The sequence below is a fragment of the Etheostoma spectabile genome, chromosome 8 (assembly GCF_008692095.1).
Source record: "Etheostoma spectabile isolate EspeVRDwgs_2016 chromosome 8, UIUC_Espe_1.0, whole genome shotgun sequence".
In the NCBI taxonomy this organism is placed as follows: domain Eukaryota; kingdom Metazoa; phylum Chordata; class Actinopteri; order Perciformes; family Percidae; genus Etheostoma; species Etheostoma spectabile.
This window is the reverse complement of record NC_045740.1, coordinates 16952673-16973378: the sequence shown is the minus strand read 5'-3', so window position 1 is coordinate 16973378 and position 20706 is coordinate 16952673. Positions and strand designations below refer to the sequence as shown.

General features: G+C 42.7%; 1 protein-coding gene and 1 long non-coding RNA gene across 2 annotated transcripts in view; one reads left to right on the top strand and one right to left on the bottom strand.

Moving 5' to 3' along the window:
* LOC116693830 (uncharacterized) overlaps positions 1 to 526 on the top strand; it is a 12673-nt gene extending 12147 nt beyond the window's left edge. The window contains exon 3 of the long non-coding RNA XR_004333012.1: positions 466 to 526. This is a non-coding gene — a long non-coding RNA (uncharacterized LOC116693830). The remainder of the gene's footprint in view (positions 1 to 465) is intronic.
* The window catches only part of LOC116693782 (F-actin-capping protein subunit alpha-2), a 31583-nt gene that overhangs the window by 5972 nt on the left and 4905 nt on the right, over positions 1 to 20706 (bottom strand). The window contains exons 2-6 of the mRNA XM_032523014.1: positions 12699 to 12762; positions 11326 to 11377; positions 4109 to 4172; positions 2018 to 2224; positions 1454 to 1533 (exon numbers count right to left, since the gene is read on the bottom strand). Of these exons, the coding sequence (XP_032378905.1) occupies positions 1454 to 1533; positions 2018 to 2224; positions 4109 to 4172; positions 11326 to 11377; positions 12699 to 12762 (467 nt within the window). The remainder of the gene's footprint in view (positions 1 to 1453; positions 1534 to 2017; positions 2225 to 4108; positions 4173 to 11325; positions 11378 to 12698; positions 12763 to 20706) is intronic.

Genomic DNA, 20706 nt, shown 5'->3' with positions numbered 1-20706 from the left:
TTTTAAACGTTATAAAAGACTTATAATGGTAGGAAAAACTCTACACATTATACACATTGAATCAATCAATTTAAGAGAAAAAATATAGTGCCTTAAAGACCTAATATTATGCTCATTTTCAGGTTCATAATTGTATTGAGAAGTTGTACCAGAATAGGTTGACATGGTTTAATTATATAAAACAAAAATTTTTTTTAAAAAGAGTTGTCGTAGTGCACATTGCTGCAGCTCCAAGGTGTTGAGTACTCAGTTTTAGCTACCTAGTGAGGCATCTCACTTCTATTCCATCTTTGTTGTAAGTCGCACATGCGCAGTAGCTAGGTAAGGACTACTAGCCAGTCAGAAGCAGAGTTGGGCGGGGCCTCACGAGCAAGCTGGTGTGATCCAAAACAAACCCGTGAGTCTCATCCCCAAACACAGGCAAAACAACTCGAACCAGCTTTGCTGGAGCAAGACCTTTCAGAGTGGTAACAAATTAGTCTTTCATACGCAACGTTTTAATTCTGCACTGCCTCCTGGACATGGCCATACATCTGAACTCTTCGGGCCTCCGCTCTACCTGGCTTGGTTTGAGGGGGTGCCACACTAGCAGCTGGGCGAGCATTATAACGCGTGTTACAAAGTGACGTAAAATAACGCGTGATTGTCACCGAAGTAAAGGCTGGACTACAACAGAGCTACTTGGAGCTGATTGTGAACAGTGTTTTCTGTTGGAGGTGGTCCCTTTGGGGTGGACTTTGGGCTTTTTTTAAAACCTATTACATGCACAAAAAAGATATATAACACAATAAAGGGAAGGGAAAAAGCCAAAAAATGAATTATGAGTACTTTAATTTCAGTTCCATTTCCTCATCTTATAACTGATCTGCCCCACAGGTTCCTCATTACAGAAACATGGTGGTAAAGAGTGACACACAGACACACACACACAGACAGACACACAGACACACAGACACACACACACCCCAGTAAAACCCTGCAGTAAGGAGGATTGGTGCATTCTCATCCAATTAGATTAACCCGATCAGAAAGAGCTCAGCAACGCTTATGAGATGCCTACAGTCTAACGCTCTACAGTTAAATGGCGATTAAAGTAACGTCTTTAAAAACTACATATCAAACAGCATTTCAGGCTTTTAAAGCTTATTCAGTATTTCAACTTATTTTTTTAAATAAAGTTTGATACAGAAACTATCGCTGGGAATTCTACAAGCTCTGTTGGTGTTTCTGAATAAAAGATGAAAATCTTGCTTCTTTTTCTTTTTAAGATTTAAAGGCCTTTATTTTGACATGACAGCTGAAGACATGAAAGGGGGGGGGGCATGAAGCGTACTGCCTTGTGTGAATCATGGGTTTCCCCATAGAACAAAACTACTATAAATCAGATGTCACAAATCCCAGTCGTGCAAAATGCAAAATCAAATGGAATATTAAGTAACTGTCTGAATCCTACCAGAAGTTTTTTGGTTGAAACTGATGGCACTCGATGCACACGATGATGGTTTGATGTCCGTCGATGGTTTTCCCGTAAATCTGAAGGGAGAAGAAACAAAGGTTTTGATTTCACATGCAAGGAGCACACGTCGCTGGTTGTCTGTGTGACATCATCTTTCTCTCTCTCTCTCTCTCTCTCTCTCTCTCTCTCTCTCTCTCTCAGCTACCCATTGTTTGTCTTCTTCTAAAATATTAGAAACACTAAAGCGGAATCAGAAACCCTAAGATGTTATACATTTGATATTTCTGAGACCAGAGGTGTCGGCGAGTTTGGGATATTCGGTCCAATAGATAATTTTAGTGAGTTTGAACAAGTGCAGTGTGAAAGGAAACCGAATAAAATGAAAAAAGCCCCCCTCCCCAATTGCACTTTTCTATTTTTTTGCACTTCTGGTTGGAAGCAAACTCCATTTTGTCATCTCTGTACTTGTACTCTGCACAATGACGATATAAAGTTGAATCTAATCTAATCTTAAGTGACTGTGGGTGCACCGCCGTGGTTACGGGGCAGGCTGGGACGTACGGTGCAGACTCCGCTGGGGTAGTGCTCCTTGACGTAGGCCCTGACGGCCGAGTCCACAGCACTCCTCCAGCCCTCCAGGGAGCCGTCGACGTCATGGGGCCGCGGGTCGCTGGCCTCCTTCCTCAGGTGGTCAAACTTGAATGAGATCTTGTTCTTGGGGTCCAGGACCCGGCCGTTCCCGAGGTCGCCATGTTCTGTGATTAAGACCTGGAAAGGAAGGAAGAGAGAGTGAGAAAGAAGTAACGCAAATTAGAAAGAACAAGGAGAGTGAGTGAAAGAGCAAGAGAGGAGGAATCAGAAGGAGACGGGAAGAGGGGAAGAAAGACAGACAGGCAGGCAGACAGGCAGACAGGCAGGCAGGACGAAAAAGTAAACAAATAGACTAAGGACAATGAACAACAGGAGAAAAAAAAACGAACAACAGAAGCCAGGACATTTTGTGGAAAGGGAAATCATCAAGGAATTAAAGGGTTGCAATGAGGAGGAGAAAAAAAAAAGAAAAAAGGGGGGGATGAAGACGAAAGGAAGACAGAAACACAGAGGTGAGCCAGAACTTTCCATCTATCATCCTTAATCTCCACACCAGGCTCAGCCTGCTGTGTTTATCAGACAGGGGAATTTCAGCCCGTCATGCGGGAGCGGAGGGACATGATGACATCTTTACATAAGACACCGCAATCACTGCTGAAGCTAAAACATGTTCAACCTGCACAGACACAATGGTAGTAATGAACACTGAATTATCATGTTGCTTTTGCTGTTTCCGTGTCTTTTTATGATGCTATGGTCTCTTCTATCTACCACTTTAACATTTACAAAGCCCTATTATACGAAGGTGTAATATACTGTATAGTAATTTAAATTCTATACTGCTCTTTAAAGTTGAATTTCAGATGAATTGCAATGATCTAAAATGGACTTAGTTTTACTTTGATATCGGTTTTCTTCATGTTGTGGTACTGCACTATTGCTGAATGAGTACAAAGAAAGACTATAGCCTTAATGGCGTTGCGTTGCTAGCATGTACAGTAACACACGTGACCGGTAAACCCATATGGATACAGTCCATAAAATGCATATTTATCTCAGCTAGAGTTACACTTTTCTGTATTGTGCATCAGCTATAGCAATAAACAACCATGACTTAAACAATGTGTTTGGAGTTATAATCATTATTTAAATTAATAATCACACTTTATAGATATCTCCATACAAATGTGTTATTTTGAACAGCAAGCATGACGACTATATATGTTTACACTTCTTGTATGCCAAAACTATTGAAAGGAACATCACAATATAAAATAACACAATATCAATTGAGGGGTACCAAATGAAAAATGATATATATTGTGCAGCAGAACAATATGTATGGAGGGTTCTGCTGCTGCAGAGAGCAGATTTGGACCTATGGTGTCGTCCCATTTCATTTAGCCGTGACACACCAACCCGATAATCGGCCGTGGGACAGTCTGGCGAGGTCGTGACTTGAGTCTGTCCCGTGCCGTGGTCCGTCCGGAGTGGTCCGGAGGGGCCGTCGGCCTTCATTTTGGCCGACCTGACATGCTCAGTCGGAAGGCGGGCACTGCCGGCAGTCGGACTCAAATGACCAATCTGATTGGTGAAGTGCAAACCCGGAAATTAGGAGCGGGACTAGAGTCACTCAAAATCTGACGCAAATCTTTTAAACGCGTGTCGATCTGAAAAGACAGATTCAGCAACTGCACGGCCTATTTCACGCTGAAAACGCTTTCAGAAACACGTTTCGTGAGTAAAATATAACAAAATATGAGATCGTATTCTGAACAAGCCGCCATGACAGTTTGGCTTTGAACCTCCGGAGAAACCAGACCCACATGACGCGTTCGTCCAATCAGCTGTCTGTTGTCATTTTTGGGCGACAATACAGATTAGCTCCGCCTGCTGTTACGGCAGCGCATTACGTCTCGTCGCTTCGGTGTATTCCGAGGCTCTTTTTGACTAACTCAGGCGAGACTGATCAGTCCAACTGCCTTTTCTGCCGAGGGTCGGCCGTCTGGTCGGGGCGACAGCTCCTTAAACTGCCACCATCACCTCAAAGTATAAAGTCACCTGTTCTTCGTAGCCGTCGATTTTCACTGGGGTAAACTGGTCCAGGTTGTACTGTGCAAATGCACTGCCGAGAAGAAAGAAGCGAGGCGGGAGAAGGAGAGGAGAGATGAGGAGGAGGAGAGGAGAGAGAGAGAGAGAGAGAGAAGAGAGAGGAGAGGAGAGAGAGGAGGAGAGAGAGAGGAGAGGGAGAGAAGAGAGGAAGAGGGAGAGAGGAGAGAGAGAGGAGAGGAGAGAGAGAGAGAGAGAGAGAGAGAGAGAGAGAGACATATCTTATCATACACTCCAAAGTTAGTCCTACATGTAAACCTCTCAATTTAAAAATATGTGTGTATTTGAGATTGTTTATGCTGACAGTGTTTGGGCAATATGGATGTAGACTGAAGCCATAATAAGTTACATCTGAAGACTGTGGGAATGTTTTCTTTAAACGTTTGTTGACTGCCAGATCAACCTTTTTTTTTTTTTATAAACTTTTTAGTCAACCATCTACAACAGTACATTGAAACACGGGACAAGTAAAACATGACATTTTTCTTTTTTTTCCTCCCTTTTCCCATACCCTTCTCCCCTCCTTCCCACTCCCCATCCTGTGGTCTTTTCCTTTACCTTCTGTTTATCCTGTCCCCTACCCCTCCCCATCCATCCGCACCTGGCTGCAAACAAAAGAAACAGCAAAATAAAATACGAAAAAAAAAAAAAATAAAAAAAAAATAAATAAATAAATAAAAAAAATAAATAAATAAAACAGGGGACTAAGACAGAATACAGAAACATGGACAGCTTGTAGAACAAACGTCCGCGCAGCGTAGGTACAGAGATCAAGACAGAACATGGATATTTAAAACCGCACCGATTAACAATCACTATCGACAGCCAGATTCACAAGGAGCCGCCGGGCCGGGGGGACAAGCAACTACAGCAGAGCTGGCTCTTATGCGATTTTCAGGCTCGAGGGAGGGTATCCAGTCTCTCAAAATAAGATAATAGAGGGGCCCAAGTTCTATAAAATTTTTGGGTCGAACCTCTAAGACAAAATTTGATCTTCTCTAACTTAAGGAACATGGACAGATCTTTCAACCAAAGAGAAGCCTTGGGTGGGTGTTCTGATTTCCATGCCAATAATATTCTTCTTCGGGCGAGGAGAGTTGAAAAAGCTAGTACATTTTTAAAATCATGTGTTAACGAGATCCCCTCCCCTGGAGTTCCAAATATTGCCAATTCAGCACTGGGTTGTATACCTATTTCGAAAGCTTCAGAAAGGGTCTGAAAAATTGTGGACCAGAAGTTACACAGTTTGTTACAGGTCCAGAACATGTGAGTTAGATTTGCCTTAGCTATGTGGCACCGAGCACAGGTTTCACTCACTGTAGAATAAATCCTTGAGAGCCTGGCTCTACTGTAATGGACCCTATGAAGGACCTTGAACTGGATTAGTCCAAGTCGAGCGCATGATGTTGACCCATTTACTCTACGTAATGCGTGGTTCCAAGTTTCATCAGAGATGCGTATTCCAATTTCCTCTGACCATTCCGCTCTGATCTCATTCAGCTTCACAGTATTGAATGATGAGATGCTATTATAAATTTTGGAGATTAAGCCCCTATCTTGTGTTGGAGTTTGCAAAATTATGTCTATACCTCCCTTTGGGGGTAAATTGGGAAAGCAGGGACTAATGGTACGAACAAAGTCGCGGATCTGGAGGTATCGAAATAGGGAGGAACGCTGTAAGCTAAATTTAGAGGAAATAGCATCAAAGGTAGCGAAAATTCCATCTATATATAAGTCACTAAATTTATTTAAGCCTGCTCTCCGCCAATGGGCAAAGACAGGATCTGATAAGGATGGCAGGAAAACATGGTTATCACATATGGGACTGTAGATAGAGAAGTTTATCATATTGAAGTGTTGTCTAAATTGTGACCATATTTTTAGAGTTGAGATTACAACTGGGCACGACGAGTGCTGCCGCGGAGAGAGAGGAAGCTTTGAGGTAACTAATGCAGGGAATGATGATGGCTTACATGCATTCAGTTCTAATTGACACCAGTCAGCATCTGGTTGATGGAGTAGACAGACTATTTTTTGTAGGTTTGCTGCCCAGTAATAATACAACAGGTTAGGTAAAGCCATACCCCCCTCATCCTTATGTCTCTGAAGGAAGCGCCTGCTGATTCTAGGATGTTTATTACCCCACATGAATGAGGACAGCTGTGTATCGATAAGTCTGAAGAATGATTTAGGGAGAAAAACTGGGATACTCTGAAAGAGATACATAAATCTTGGCAAGACGTTCATTTTAATACATGCTACTTTACCCGCTAAAGATAAATTTAGGACACTCCATTTCTGGAGGTCACGTTTGAGATTATTAAGCAGAGGGGAGAGATTTTTTCCAAACAGATCAGAAAAAGAACGTGTCACGTTAATTCCCAAATATTTGAATCCTGCTCTAGCAAGAGGGAAGGGCAGGTCAGTTTCTGTAATTTGGAGTGCAGAGTTATTAATTGGAAAACATTCACTCTTTGAGAAGTTCAACTTGTATCCTGAGAATTTACCAAAACGGTTTAGCAAACACACAATGTTGGAGATAGAAGATACTGGGTCCGAGATGTAGAGTAATAAGTCGTCCGCATACAGGGACAGCCGATGTTCCAGCTGTTTCCTACAAATTCCCTTAAAACTCTGTGAAGTCTTGAGCATAATTGAGAGTGGCTCAATAGCTAAAACGAAGAGAAGTGGGCTGAGGGGACAACCCTGCCGGGTGCCCCTGGATAAGGCAAAGGGCCCAGACCTTGTTTTGTTAGTGATTATACTCGCTTTGGGTGAAGTATACAACAGTTGTACCCATGATGTAAATTTGCGCCCAAACCCAAACCTAGCTAGTACTGCAAATAAGTAAGGCCACTCAACCCGGTCGAATGCCTTCTCCGCATCGAGGGAGACCACAACCTCAGGAGACTCCCCCGATTCAGGAGAGTGGACAACACTAATAAGCCTACGTATATTAGAGAAAGAGTGACGACCCCTCATAAACCCAGTCTGATCTGAGGAGATTATGTCTGCCATGGCTGCGTCCAGTCTCATAGCCAAAAGTTTAGCTAAGATTTTAACGTCACCATTTAGAAGTGATATGGGCCTGTATGAAGCGCAGTCTGTTGGATTTTTACCATGTTTTAGTAAGAGTATGATGTTAGCTTCTGTAAGAGTCTGTGGCAAGGTTCCCCGCTCCAGTGAGCAGTTAAACATTTCAAGTAAAAGAGGTGCTAACTTGGATGAGAATTTTTTATAGAATTCGATCGGATAGCCATCTGGTCCAGGGGCCTTGCCACTCTGCATTGCTGAAATAGAATTGACAACCTCACTAAGTGTAAGGGGCTTATCCAAATCCGTCTCTCAGGACCATAACAGGGGTATCCAAGTGTTTAAGAAATTTCATATCGAGTTGTCCTCGGGATATGTGACTATATAGGTCAGAATAAAATTTCTCAAAGATGGTTATTTTCAGCTGGATCAATAGTTCGCTGTCAGGGGTCTTTTGGACTGTGATATGAGCTGCGCCGCTGACGGCTCTTGAGTTGGTGGGGCAAGAGGCGGCCGCCCTTCACCATGTTCATATAAAAATCCAGGGATTAAGCAAGGATTGTTCCACATCCTGCGTTGATATAAGATTATATTGCATTGCAAACAAAGTCTCTCTTTGTACAGCTCGGGGGAGGGTGACATTGAATGTCTACGGTCCAACTCCAGCATATGACTGATAAGTGGTCGCCTCAATCTTCTAATTTTGTTACGTGTTGCCGTGTAAGATATTATCTCACTCTAATACCACTTTTAATGTTTCCCACAGGATGGACGGCGACAAGAATCTGATTTGTTTTCGAACAAAAAATTATCTATGGCAGTAGACATTGAGTCACAAAAATTGTCATCTGCTAACAAAGTTGAGTCAAATCTCCAGATGGGCCGCTGAGCCCGATTAGTAGGAAAGGCTAAGTCCAGTATACATGGTGAGTGATCAGACACTACAATAGCAGAAATTCACCGTTCTGACAAAGGGTAGCAGAGTTTTTCTACAAAAAAACAATCAATCCTTGAATACGACTGGTGGACATGTGAAAAAAAAGAGAATTCCCTACGATTTGGAAACAAAAAGCGCCAAGGATCTATACAACCCGCTTCCTTCATGAATGCTGCTAAGGCCTGAGCCATCTTTGATGGAGATGACAATCTAGAGCTGGAACGGTCCAAGGTCGGATCCATAACACAGTTCATGTCACCACCCAATATCAAACGGTGAGAGTTCATGTTAGGTAGAGCAGAGATTAACCTGGATATGAAAGAGGGGTCATCCCAGTTGGGAGCATATACGCAAGCAAGTATAACTTGAGTATTATATAGGGAACCAGAAACTATAACGTACCGGCCCTGTGGATCTGATATGGACGAGCTTAACGTAAACTGTATGTTTTTATGAATCAATATTGCTGTCCCCCTCGCTTTAGTATTAAATTGTGAGTGGTAAACTTGTCCCACCCAAGGCTTCTTAAGTTTTATATGGTCTGCAGAGACCAAATGAGTTTCCTGTAGAAATGCTATTTCTGTTTTAAGTTTTTTAAGGTGGGAAAAAATTCTGGCCCGTTTCACTGGTCCTCTCATGCCCTTTACATTCCAACTAGTAAAGCGAACCGCTGAGGTGTCCACTCCTACACTGTTGCTGCATACATTAGCCATGATAATCCAATTTTATACCTGTCCCGGCCCAGCAGCTCCACCTGGCACTCCCACGGGTGCATGTTTCCCATGCATTTCAAATTTTTTAAAAAAAATAGTAGAAAAAAACAACACAAAACGCTGTATGAATGAAAAAGGCAGCCCTGAACCAACCCTCGTTAGAACCCAACCAGTTGTATCCTTGCTCCTCTTGACGAAGCCAACCGCTGTACCTTAAACACCTCATAGGTCTTCCGATAGGCCATACACATCCCCAAACTAACTTTGGAAGGTTCCCAATAAACTAGGTATTAAGGAGTTACACCCTTTAAACAGTAAGGTAAAACAGCACCAGCAATTATAAACGGTGGATTGTGTAAACTCCACAGGGCAATTGTGCAATAACCTGCTGGATTATGAACGTGGATTTTTGTGCTAAAACACACTAAATTTACGTAAAAACAGAACAACAAAAACAGTGATAGTAGCAGCATAAAATTGTAATAATAGGGGGCATATTCGTGTACGTGCATACATGGTGCAAACATACTTACAAGTGTATGGAATTATGTCCCTTATGAGAAAAACTATGCGTCCACTTTAAGCAGCATTAATTTTTTATCCAGTCATTCAATGCAGAACACGCAGGTGTAACACACAACGCAGTAATTTGTTACCAGACCCTGCTGTAACGTGGGTATCCGGTCTCACTCCGACAGACGTTTGTTTATTTTGCCACGCAGCGGTCGTAAAACGCCTGGGCTTCCTCCGGCGTATCAAACAGGTGGCTTTCTCCCTTAAACGTAACTTTAAGACGGGCAGGAAAAAGAAGACGAAATGGCACACCCTTCTGGTAAAGAGCCCCCTTGACACCGTTGAATGCCGATCTTTTCTTTGCAAGAGCGATGCTGAGATCTGGATATATCCTCAGGGTGATTCCCTGGTGCTTCACTTCATGCTGCCTGGACCATCTTAAAGCGGCTTCCTTCTCCCGGTATCGGTGATGAATGCAAGAATGAGGGCCGTTGGTGGTCGTCCTGCTCGGGCTTGGGTCCAGCAGTGCGGTGTGTCGCTCCAATTCCGGGGGAGAGGGAATACGTCGTCCCCCATAGCATCCTTTAGCAACTTGGAGACGAACCTAGTTGGATCCTGACCGTCTTCACTGCCTTCAGGTATGTAAGTATGCGTAGATGGACCTGCGAGAGATTTTCCAGGTTTCCAGGGTTCCACAGGGCAGCGTTTTGGGACTGAAGAGACTTACAGCAGCTTCAGCTTCGATATGCGTTGAAAGTTGTCGCCTGCCAGGCTTTCCGCAGCTACAAGGCGGCTCTGAAAAGAGTTCACTTCGTCCCGCAGCCGTCCACCGAAGTTTGCAGAGGCCTAATTGACCTTGAATTAATGTGGCCACATCCTCTTTAGATGTGTCCGCTGCCTGGTAGGTCGGACCAGTTGGGACATGGAAACGGGATCTCCGCATGTACTATCACCAGGTGCTTCGCCGACGGAGGAAGCCGCGGCATTGAGGCTACCTTGCTAGCTAGGCTAGTCGTTCGCCTGGTTGAGTAGAAAGCTTTTGTTTTATTATCACTGGCCATTATAACGTCACCAGGTTCAGAGACGGTACTTTTATCGGTCCGGTGCTTAATAGAAGTGTATAACTCCTGTTATAAAGTAATTTAAAGAAAGTTGGCCGGGAGCTCCTTCACCCTGCTTCCCTCTCCTACATCGCCAAACCGGAAGTAGCATCAACCTTTTTAAAAGTAAACAAAGCTGGCACAACATTAGGTACAACTGACAACCAGCTGTGTTCAGTAGGGATGCACCGAATCCAGATTTTTGAGGTTTGGCCAAATACCCAACCCACTGGTTAAGATTCTACCCAATCCTCCTCCCATCCTCAGTCCATTAGCACAGTAAACACATTAAAGGAGCTCTAAGCGATGTTGGGTGACATTACTTCTTGCTGACGGTTGAAGTATTTTCAAACAAAATGAGACTAGCTCGCCCCTCCCTCCTCCTCATCCAGTCCTCTCCCCCTCCCTTCTGTGCACTAACCCCCCAAACCCCACCCCCAAATCCTTCTTGTCGGTTATTGGCTGGAACACCGTTTGTGTATGCTTCGTGGTGCAGGTGGGCACAGTTTGTTTTTGTTGCCGTTTGTGGACCCTGGGCTGTCTACAGCGACCGTGTTTTTTTTACAGTGTGTTCTGGGGACAGGCAGCTAGCAGATAGTGAGGAGATGATGTTGTTAGTCAGAAACCAAACCCTGTCAAGAAGCCCAATATTTGGCCGAATCCAAAGCAGAGTCCTGGATTCGGTGCATCCCGGGTGTTTAGATATGAAATATTGCACTATTAATTGGGAAGAAAAAAAAAATATATCTGCAAAATGACAGGGGGTCTGGTTGTTGAACTGTGACTCATGTTTCCCTTCAGAGGTCTAAGTGTTTTTGCAAATTGTAAAGACACTTTTCAAAGGCTGGAAATAATGCCCGACGGGAGACTTACTGCGCTGCACCTTCCCTGAGAAGATTGTCATTGTTGAGCAGCAATCGCACATCTGAGGAGAAAAAAAATCATGAGATTATGAGAGGAGAAGAAGATGGAGAGGAGACAAAGAAGACAGGTACAGCAGATTAACCCCATGACACACACAAAAACAAAAGACAAAGCTGCCTGCAGTCAGTCATTGCAACATTTATGCCAGGGGAGTGAAGCAGAGATGGTAAATTAGCTCAGTGGAAAAGGCTGTAAAATCTCAGCGAGATGAAAGGGGACAAAGTGGCGAGAGGGGACTGTACTTTAGAGTGTTTGTGCAAGTGTGTGTGGCTGTCAGGCTGTGATAAGAGGCGCAGACGAAGCCCGCCGGCGCTCCTCTGAGGTGACGACATGCATCGAGGCAGTACGAGGCTTTAACGATGCCAAACACACACACACACACACACACACTCTCTCAAGGGGCACTACTTTGACAGTGTGGCGTCACCATTGGCGCTGCAGGGTGAGCTACAATTTGGCCAAAACATCAGAGTCTCATTTTGCTTCCTATGTGCCCTCAGCGGAATGAAAAGTGGCACATGGACAGAAACTATTTTCCATTTCAGCTCCTGGTTAGCAATTCTAAAAAAAACAATGTTAGAGAGAGCATAGTGACAAAATGCCTTGTTTCACAACAATAAACTTCTGACAAAGAAATTTATGCTTTTTCTTTAAAGCAACTTTGTGTGACTCAGGCACCACCCACTGGCAGTTTCAAATGAGATCAGTGCATGCTGTAATACTGTATTGTAAGTCAGAGCTTTCCCGACCAATACATTTTAATTAAGCATTCATCTTGCTAAAATAAATGAATCATACAATATATGTAACCAGAGCCAGTTCTTTTAAGTGTATATTTTGGGCATTTAAGCCTGTAATTAGATGACGGACAGTGGAGAGGGGACAGGTAATGAGGGGAAGAAGAGGAGTGATGAAGGTCCCCAGCTGGACCTTTGTTTTCTCCTGGCCTTGGGGGACAACCAGGACATCTAAATAGAGCCAGTTCTGAGTAGATATACCGGCGGGCCGATATTATCGGCCGACGTTAGGCATTTTCCAAACTATCAGCATCGGCATTTATAATGGCAAATAAATGAATATTTAAAAAATAAAATAAAAACGGACAAAACACCCTTCAACCATGTTATGAGCGTTGCATAGTTTGTCCACCAGAGGGCGATCTATAACAAAGATTTATTGATTTAATGTCAATATTGCCCTTAAAAATCTTTTATCGGTCGGGCTCTAGTTCTGAACAATAAACACCACATTTTGCATTGCCAGTATTTCTATTTACGAGCGTTTATTTAACTTGAACATTACCCAGAGGAAGAGAAACTCACCATTGAAAACTTCGTTGAACTCTCCTGGCGGGGCATGGATGACAAAGTTAGCTGCTATGCGTACCTGCAGATAAAAACACAAGGTCCAGGTTACGACAAAGTCCCTGATCAGACACAAGACTAGCAACAACAAAAAAACATTAACATGATGAATCAATCTCTATTGCACATTGTCCAAAATCTGAGACACCATGTATTATTATTCTTTTTTTGTTGACAGTTTGCAATACACAATTTACCACTATTTCCATTTCCCAAAAAACTCTTTTTAAAGTCCGCTGGAGATTTAGCTCACTCTAAGGACAATAAGGTAATGCCTAAAACACACTGTGAACACTTGATATATGTATACACTGCGGCCAACAGAGGGTGTAATGTAACTGTCACTGGTTCGGAGGGTGGAGTGAGGAGGTTTTAATGTCTTTCACTATAAAGCGCATCTGAGCAGCAGGAACTTTTTGTCTTTCTCACTTCTGCTGCTGCACAACAACACTTCCTGTTTCCAGGTCACATGTCAAACTGACAGCGAGACAACGGCCCCTCCCCTGCATGGTTTACAACCATATAAGGACACAAAAAATGTGCTGAGGACTCTAGTACACACTTTCTCTCACCCGTTCTCTATACGTCTCTACCCCTCTCTATCGCTCGCAGGGCACGGTGGCTCCCCCCCCAGTCTTGCAAGCTGGTGCATCAGGGAAGGTGTTCATATGTATGTGAGAAGGGGTGTGTGTGTGTGTGTCTCTGTCCGTCCCCCGGGCCCTTATTAGCAGTGTGTGTATACAAGTGCTCCGGCACTCGTGCAGAGCTGCAGATTGATTCTTGCTAATGAGCGATGCTGTGAGAAAGGAAGGCACTCGGGGAGGAACGTGTGTGTGTGTGTGTGTGTGTGTGTGTGTGTGTGTGTGTGTGTGTGTGTGTGTGTGTGTGTGTGTGTGTGTGTGTGTAATGTTGAGATCAAAGCCTCTGCATTTGTCTAACCCTCTGTCATGAGATCATCATGACCCAATTATGTTGAACAATCTAAAATTCACAAAAACAAGGGAGTGGAGTGCGTTTGTGTGCACGACACATACAAACACTTTAAACAGCTGGTGGAAAAATGTGTTAATGTGTTTGTGACTTGACATCCCCGTGAGAAGACTAATTTGCAGTGGGTCTCCCTCATTACACTTTAAGGCAGTGTAAACAGACTTTCCATATAAGAACGTGTCTCCCAGGCACTCCAGGGACCCGCCCCGGGAAGCAGGTTTACGTATTTGTGAGCCAAAGTTATCAGTTTGAATGTAAAAAGTTTTGTGACGGGTTTCCTGGAACAGGCCCTGATGACAATGAGGTTGTAACTCAAAAACAACATGTGTACTTAAGGAAAAAGAGCAAATATGTACGATGTGCAGTAAGGTCTTGCTATTTTTCATCGAGAAAATCTGTTGAGGTCTGGTTCTGTCTTAATCCCAGTAGGAATACCAACTTTCTCAGGCTCTAAACTGATTCAAACAATAAATACATCTTGATCTCCATCAACCTGTCTATACATGCCAATAGTCCAGCTTGGCCTGTCAACACTGACACAACTATTAGAACTGCCATTTCTAAGGGTGTGTGAATGACAGGATGAACTGAGAGCCCCATAACTTGATATCTGACACAAGTTGGACCTCTCTCTATGGCCAGATCTGGTTGCATTAAAGCCTATTAATAGAAGTGACGTTCCCCAGTAACTAGTCTACTGGTAGACATTGGGTCTCATAGTCAGAAATAACATTACACTTGGGCTTTTTCTGTGCCTTGTATGGACGATTCAATGTAACGTAATACTGTAATGCTATCCACAAATCCGATTTCTGAACCTCTGATTCTATCCAGGGTCGCGGGGGGTTGGAGCGAAAGGGGGGCCACACCCTTTACAGGTAGATTTTAGATATTTATTTGCACCCTGACAAGAAAAAATGTCTGGGTGAACCACTAAAATGAATGGCAAAAAGACAGTTTGAGTGTTTAGCATAAAGACAGATTTTGGGACATTGAAAACTTAAAACATTGGCTTAGGCTTTAAGAGACCACAGATATTTCAATCCTACTGTGAACCTGTTTGTGAGGTTGCAGAATGAATGTGTGTAGGGCCAGCAGCTAGGGAGAGAGCAGTAAAGACTGATTCGGAATGGACGGGGAGGGTTTTCCAATCACATCTCTGACAGCTGAGCGTTTTAGGGTGCATGGAGCGGAGATGAGATGAAGCCAAGGGAGTGTGATGTGGTTCAAAATCCATCACTGACAGGAGGAGGAAGAGACGGATACTCCATTAGCGGATTATGAGTAAAGCATTGACTGTTAAAAGCTAGTTAATACTATCTCTTCTTCTAAGTAGGCCACATCAAACCAGTTCTACTAATGTACTGAGACAACAGCCTACATCCTCTTATGGCAGGCTGGAAGAAGGAAACAAATAAAAAAAAAAAAACAAGTACATTCACTTCTCTAGCAGTGTTTCCCCACATAGACAAATTTGTGGCGGTGCGCCACAGAATCAACACCGGCCGCCACGTATTGCGATTCGTTATTCTTTCTGTTAATGCTATTTAACCCTCGTGTTGTCTTCCCAGCGACCTGGACATTTTTGTTTTTCTGAGTCAAAGTTTTAAATGAAAAACATCTTATCAAGGTTATGGTTGTCTTTTTCAAATTCACTTTTATTGACATTTTCCTCTTTTTTTAAAGTTCTGTTATAAATTGTTTTTTTCTGCAAATACTATAACATTGACAAAAGAAAACACACAAATTCAATGAAAGTAGTGAACTGATTATTTATTTAACTTGTGGTAGCGTTGTTGGACCAAATATTTTGGAAAATTTGTTTGAAAGAAACCCATAACTTCTGATTTAGAAACATTTTGGAAAGGGGTTAAAACACGCAGCGTATTCCTTCAGCATTGCAACATTTTCAGGCTTCAACTATGGCTGCACAATTAATCCCAATTTTATCAAAACTTATTTTATTTTTTATTACTGTAATTTAGTCTTTAAAACCACGAAAAGACAACACTATACGCCATATAAGACGATATCTAGTCTCATATCTCGATATCATAATGATATATTGCCCAGCTCTAGTTAAAGCCTAATATCGGGCGCCCAGGTAGCTCAGTTGGTAGAGCAGGCGCCCATATATAGAAGTTTACTCCTTGGGTCCATGTCATTCCCCCCCCTCTCTCTCCTTTTCATGTCTTCAAATGTCCTGGAAAATAAAATCTGAAAATGCCCAAAATATTATCTAAAAAAACAAATAAAAACAAATAAAAGAAGTCTAATATCAATATCTGGGACGTTCTAGTGAAATGCCAAGTTTTGCAATTCGGTGCAATTTTCACAGAAAATTAATCCCTGGAGAGAAATCATGAACCATATTTTATGGGGGGTGCAGCTTTGGAAAATTGCGTCGTCAGGTTTCTGCATGAACACATATGAACATCCTCACAGCTTAAAGCCCAGTTCAGACCAAAGATTCATAACAAGAAACAAACAAACAAAAGTTTTAGAACGTCGCAGGGAAAAGTTGCAGCGGTCCGAGACGGCCCGTCTCAGCTCGACTCGAGCCAGCTGATGGTGACTCAGCAGCTCAGGTCGCAGAGGCCAGTTTTAGAAGGTAAGAGACGTCACCTTTTCAACAGCCAATGGAGAAGAACGATTATATGGTCAAGCAGGATAGCGAGCGACTGAAGAGAGGGAGCGCCCAGCGGCGTAAGAACAAAGCAGTGAATAGGCAAAATAAAACGAGTTTTCACCAATTCAACGTTATCCATGCTCACATTTAGACTAAACAAATGATTTATCTAGCTACATTTATGTCTAAAAGTCGGAAGTTAGAATGGAAGTAAAAATTGGTGTTGCTATGGAGATGAAACATCGTCTTGTCGTGAATCTTTGGTCTGAACTGAGCTTAAGTTTGAGCAGCTGAGGGAAACGGAAGGACTGACTGTAGTTCGGTCATTTCACAGGAGCAGAGAGAAGATTGCTGCTGTGTGTGATTTTGTATGCGAGTGAGTGAGTGAGAGTTATCTAAATTTGAGTCACAGTCCTCGTCATCATGATCTTGGACAAAATCTTCCTTTAGCTGGAAATAATGAGATCTTTTTTTATCTCCCATAGTCAATTCTGTTATCTTTCTAAGCGAGGGTGGATTCTGAAGGGCTGGCATGCAGTCATGAGCTAACCAAGGAGCTGGGACAATAACGCCTGAGCTAACAGGCGTGTGGGATCCTTGGGTCTTTGTGCCCTCTCGGCCTAGACACCAGCTGGCCTCTTTTCTTTCAACTTGCTCACTGTACATTCATGCTCATGTTACCCAGCGCACAGACACCCCCACAATGCACCATCCCAGCACCAACCTCACAATCCCACTTCTTAGGGAGCACCCTTTTTCTTTTTTTAATCCCAAAATGACACCCACTGGCACCGAAACCACACTTAAACTAATCCTGGCATCAAAACTGCTGTCTTATGCCGATCCAGAGCCGTGAAGATAATAATAGTACCAAAGACACAGCAGGAGTAAATTGAAGTAATATTCTGACCCGCGGGCATTTTAAGCTTCATCATCTCCCTGGGTTTGATCCCCTTCCCTGCCTTGCCTCCATTTCAATGTCCTAGATAGCAAGGAAAAAGGTTGGAGGAAAACCTGTATGGTCTGGATATTAGGAAGAGGGTGGGGAGGGGGGTGCAATAATTTATGAATAAAACCACAGCGTAGTGGCAGAGAGAGGAGGAGATCCGTCTAGGCAGCCGTAGGCTAATTTAGAAATGTTCCTCTGCTAATCCAAATGAGGAGGTGGCAGCTGGTGGGTAAGATTAAAATGAATAAATAAGGGCTGTGACGTTGGGCATTAATAATGTCAGAAGCAGACGCTTTATTGATAAGGGGGATGGGGGGGATCCTAAAAAGTAAAGATCACGACTTTTATATAAATTGTGACACCATGTTATACAGAGTAATGACTTTCTGGGGCACTTTTTATACCAGCACCGAGCTTCATTTCCACACCCTGCCTTAGCTGCAGGTGATGGGTCAAGTTACAGCACATGATTAACTACGAATCACGTAGACTGCAGATCATAAAAGATTTTCAGATAGGCCTGGATTTCTTTCCTTCCAGGCAGCAACCGGTTTTTTTCTTTTTTCGGTCAAGCACTAATGTTAACTTTTGGTGGCTTCAAATGTTCTTGGTTATACGTGAGAGAGAACATTAGGGGTGGGCAAAAAAAGAAGAAATCAACTCGTATTCACAATCCAAGCTCTACCGATTCAAAATCTGTAGTGTTCTGTTCCTGTCTTTTTTTTTTATATTAGCTGCAAAGGTCAGACATTTTCAAATCATTAGGTAGTCAACAAAAAAATAAATAAAAATAAATAAGCACCACAAAAGATCCATCTGTTTCAAAAGAAACACACAAGCTGGATACTTCGGCCGGGATCAACCTTGTGACCTTCTAGATCCTGGACGGACTCCCACTGGGCCGCATAATGCCCGATCCTGCATAAAGCTTCCGTGTCTACTTTAGATGTGCACCTGTGTCACCTTCAGCCTAAACCCCAATGACTTCTCCTCCCACTGTGCTGGGTAAAAGTAGTGTCCTTTTACCCCAAGCAGCCAGCTATGCAATATAAGGAATATCACTGGCTTGCATTACCACCCCCAGTATGCAGACACTCCAGTGTAAAGCCACTGGTCTTTACACATCAACGTTCATCATTTCACTGGGCACTTGAACTGGGCACCAGATTGGCTCCCTCGGGGCTCGGTTCTCCACCTGAGCGTTTAGACAGACAAACATTGTTTTGTCCTTGTCTCCAGATCTCTTGCACTGCTGCAGGCACGTACAGACAGCGCTCCTCTGCTCGGTCCATGCATTCCTCAGTTAAAAGGAAGAGGCCACCGAGTTTTCAGCATTTAACTGTGTTATATCCCTATGGTCTAACACGGCTGTTCACAAGCCATGCTCAGGTATGCATATCGGGCTGTTGAGTTTCCTAAGGCTCTCCACTTCGGTGAGCGTATTGCACCATTATTTTTAACTTTTAAAAAGAATTATACTTTGTCTGAGTTTTTTTTTTTTATCACCACCCTTCTTGCCCAGACAGCAATAAAACATTTAAACTGGAAAATGTATCACCATTGCACACAGTCTACCATATTACCTTACCTTATCATGGTCTTACCTTATCATTACATTTCTGTGAGTGATTTTAATTTTTATTCTCATGTATGTGTGATATATGTGTGTATATGTGTTTTTTGTGTTGGGGTTGTCTTGCTACTGGATGCCTATAATTTCCTTCGGGATGACAAAAATATCTATCTATCTATCTGAGAAAACCCCCTAATCAAATGAGGTGCTGTGGTCTCAAATGTAACTGTTTGAGTCATCATATGTTATATGTATTTACTAGAACACATTTATACATACAGAGCTGTCTAGGCACAGTGCACTTTAGCCGGGGTTTTTTATCTTTAATTTTGTTATCTCCCATCACACAAAGGATGTATTACATTTTTTATTTCTTTAATTTATTGTGTTACGTTAACCCCTTTGTATTGTGATTTTGCTAAAAAGGTGATACTGTTACTAAGGTTGTAGTATAAGACCGGTTTGTTTCTGCCATCCTAATCTTTGTGCAAAACAGATGCATAGCTTAAATATCTAGACAGGTTTTATGCCATACACGGGGTTTAGTGGAACGCCTTACTGTATCATGATGACATGCATCGTTTACAGCGGTGCCCCCGGTAAGAATCAAGCCCCTTTCCCTAGTGTCACCATGCTCACTGTGTCAAGTTACCTTCCTCTCCAACAGTTCAATAAGTTAAGAGACTTGTTATGCAATTTTTACATGCCGCAGTGGTAACGAGTGCCAGCTGGCTGTTGTTTTCTAGAGAAAAACAACCAACTCTGCTCTTTAAAGTTTGCAGGACACTTTCAAATGCTTCACTGAATTTGTGTGCTGCTTGCTTCAAATAGTTTTTTATGAACTCTCCTCAATAACTGCCTTCATCACAGGTATTTCAGCATTAATGTCAACATACCTCATTCAATCAACCATCTGAATCACAAAAACACTCTTGCTCCCTCCCGCCCAGTGCTGGGGATCAACTAGTGAGAAAGGGCTGATATCTATCAATCATTTACTCCAATCAATCTTTACAGACATCAATAAATAAAGGACGCCTTTGTGTTCCTAATTGTACATTCGAGGTGTAACTCTTCAATAGGCAGCCAAAAATATAATATTGTTTGTCTTAAAGAGTTCTATGGTTGGGGCATGCTGTGAGTGTATTGATAGGCAAAATATAATAACCCTTACCCCATTATTAATGATAACAACTTCTAACATAGCCATTATTAACCCACTAATAACTCTCCTTAACAGGACAAAACATCATGACCCACAACAATGAGTGACACATTGTAGCACTAATTATTGTACGTTTACAAAATGAAAAAACAAAATAAAAAAATAAACGTGATATAGGCTACCAAGAGACCTTAAAAATACCATGATAGAAATATTTGGGTCACACTGCTCAGCACTGATTGCTATTTATTGTGAATTCACAACCTCACCAATATTAGACCATAGACAGTTAAAGAAATGGACCAACAGATCCCGTTTCTCTGGACGGAGACCAGTGAAGGATGTTAGAAGCTCTTTTCCGGTGATGGCTCAACGCTACTGCGCAGCCTCCAACTGAGCTTGATGACGTAGATGTGACGTGAGCAACGTGTGTGAAAGCTGTAAGTCTTCTGGTAGCTGTGCCAAGAAAAATCTCAATAAATTCCTAATCTTGCAGAGACGGAGAGCGTAGGTATATGTTAGGAGGTCACATAGGCACCTGCTAATTACTGCTGAATTATGCTAGTTAACATTAGAATTTAAACCTAAACAGCTAATGTAAGTCTGTCTGCGAGCTTACACTCTATACAGTAAATGTGCTGTATTTATATAGCACTTTTC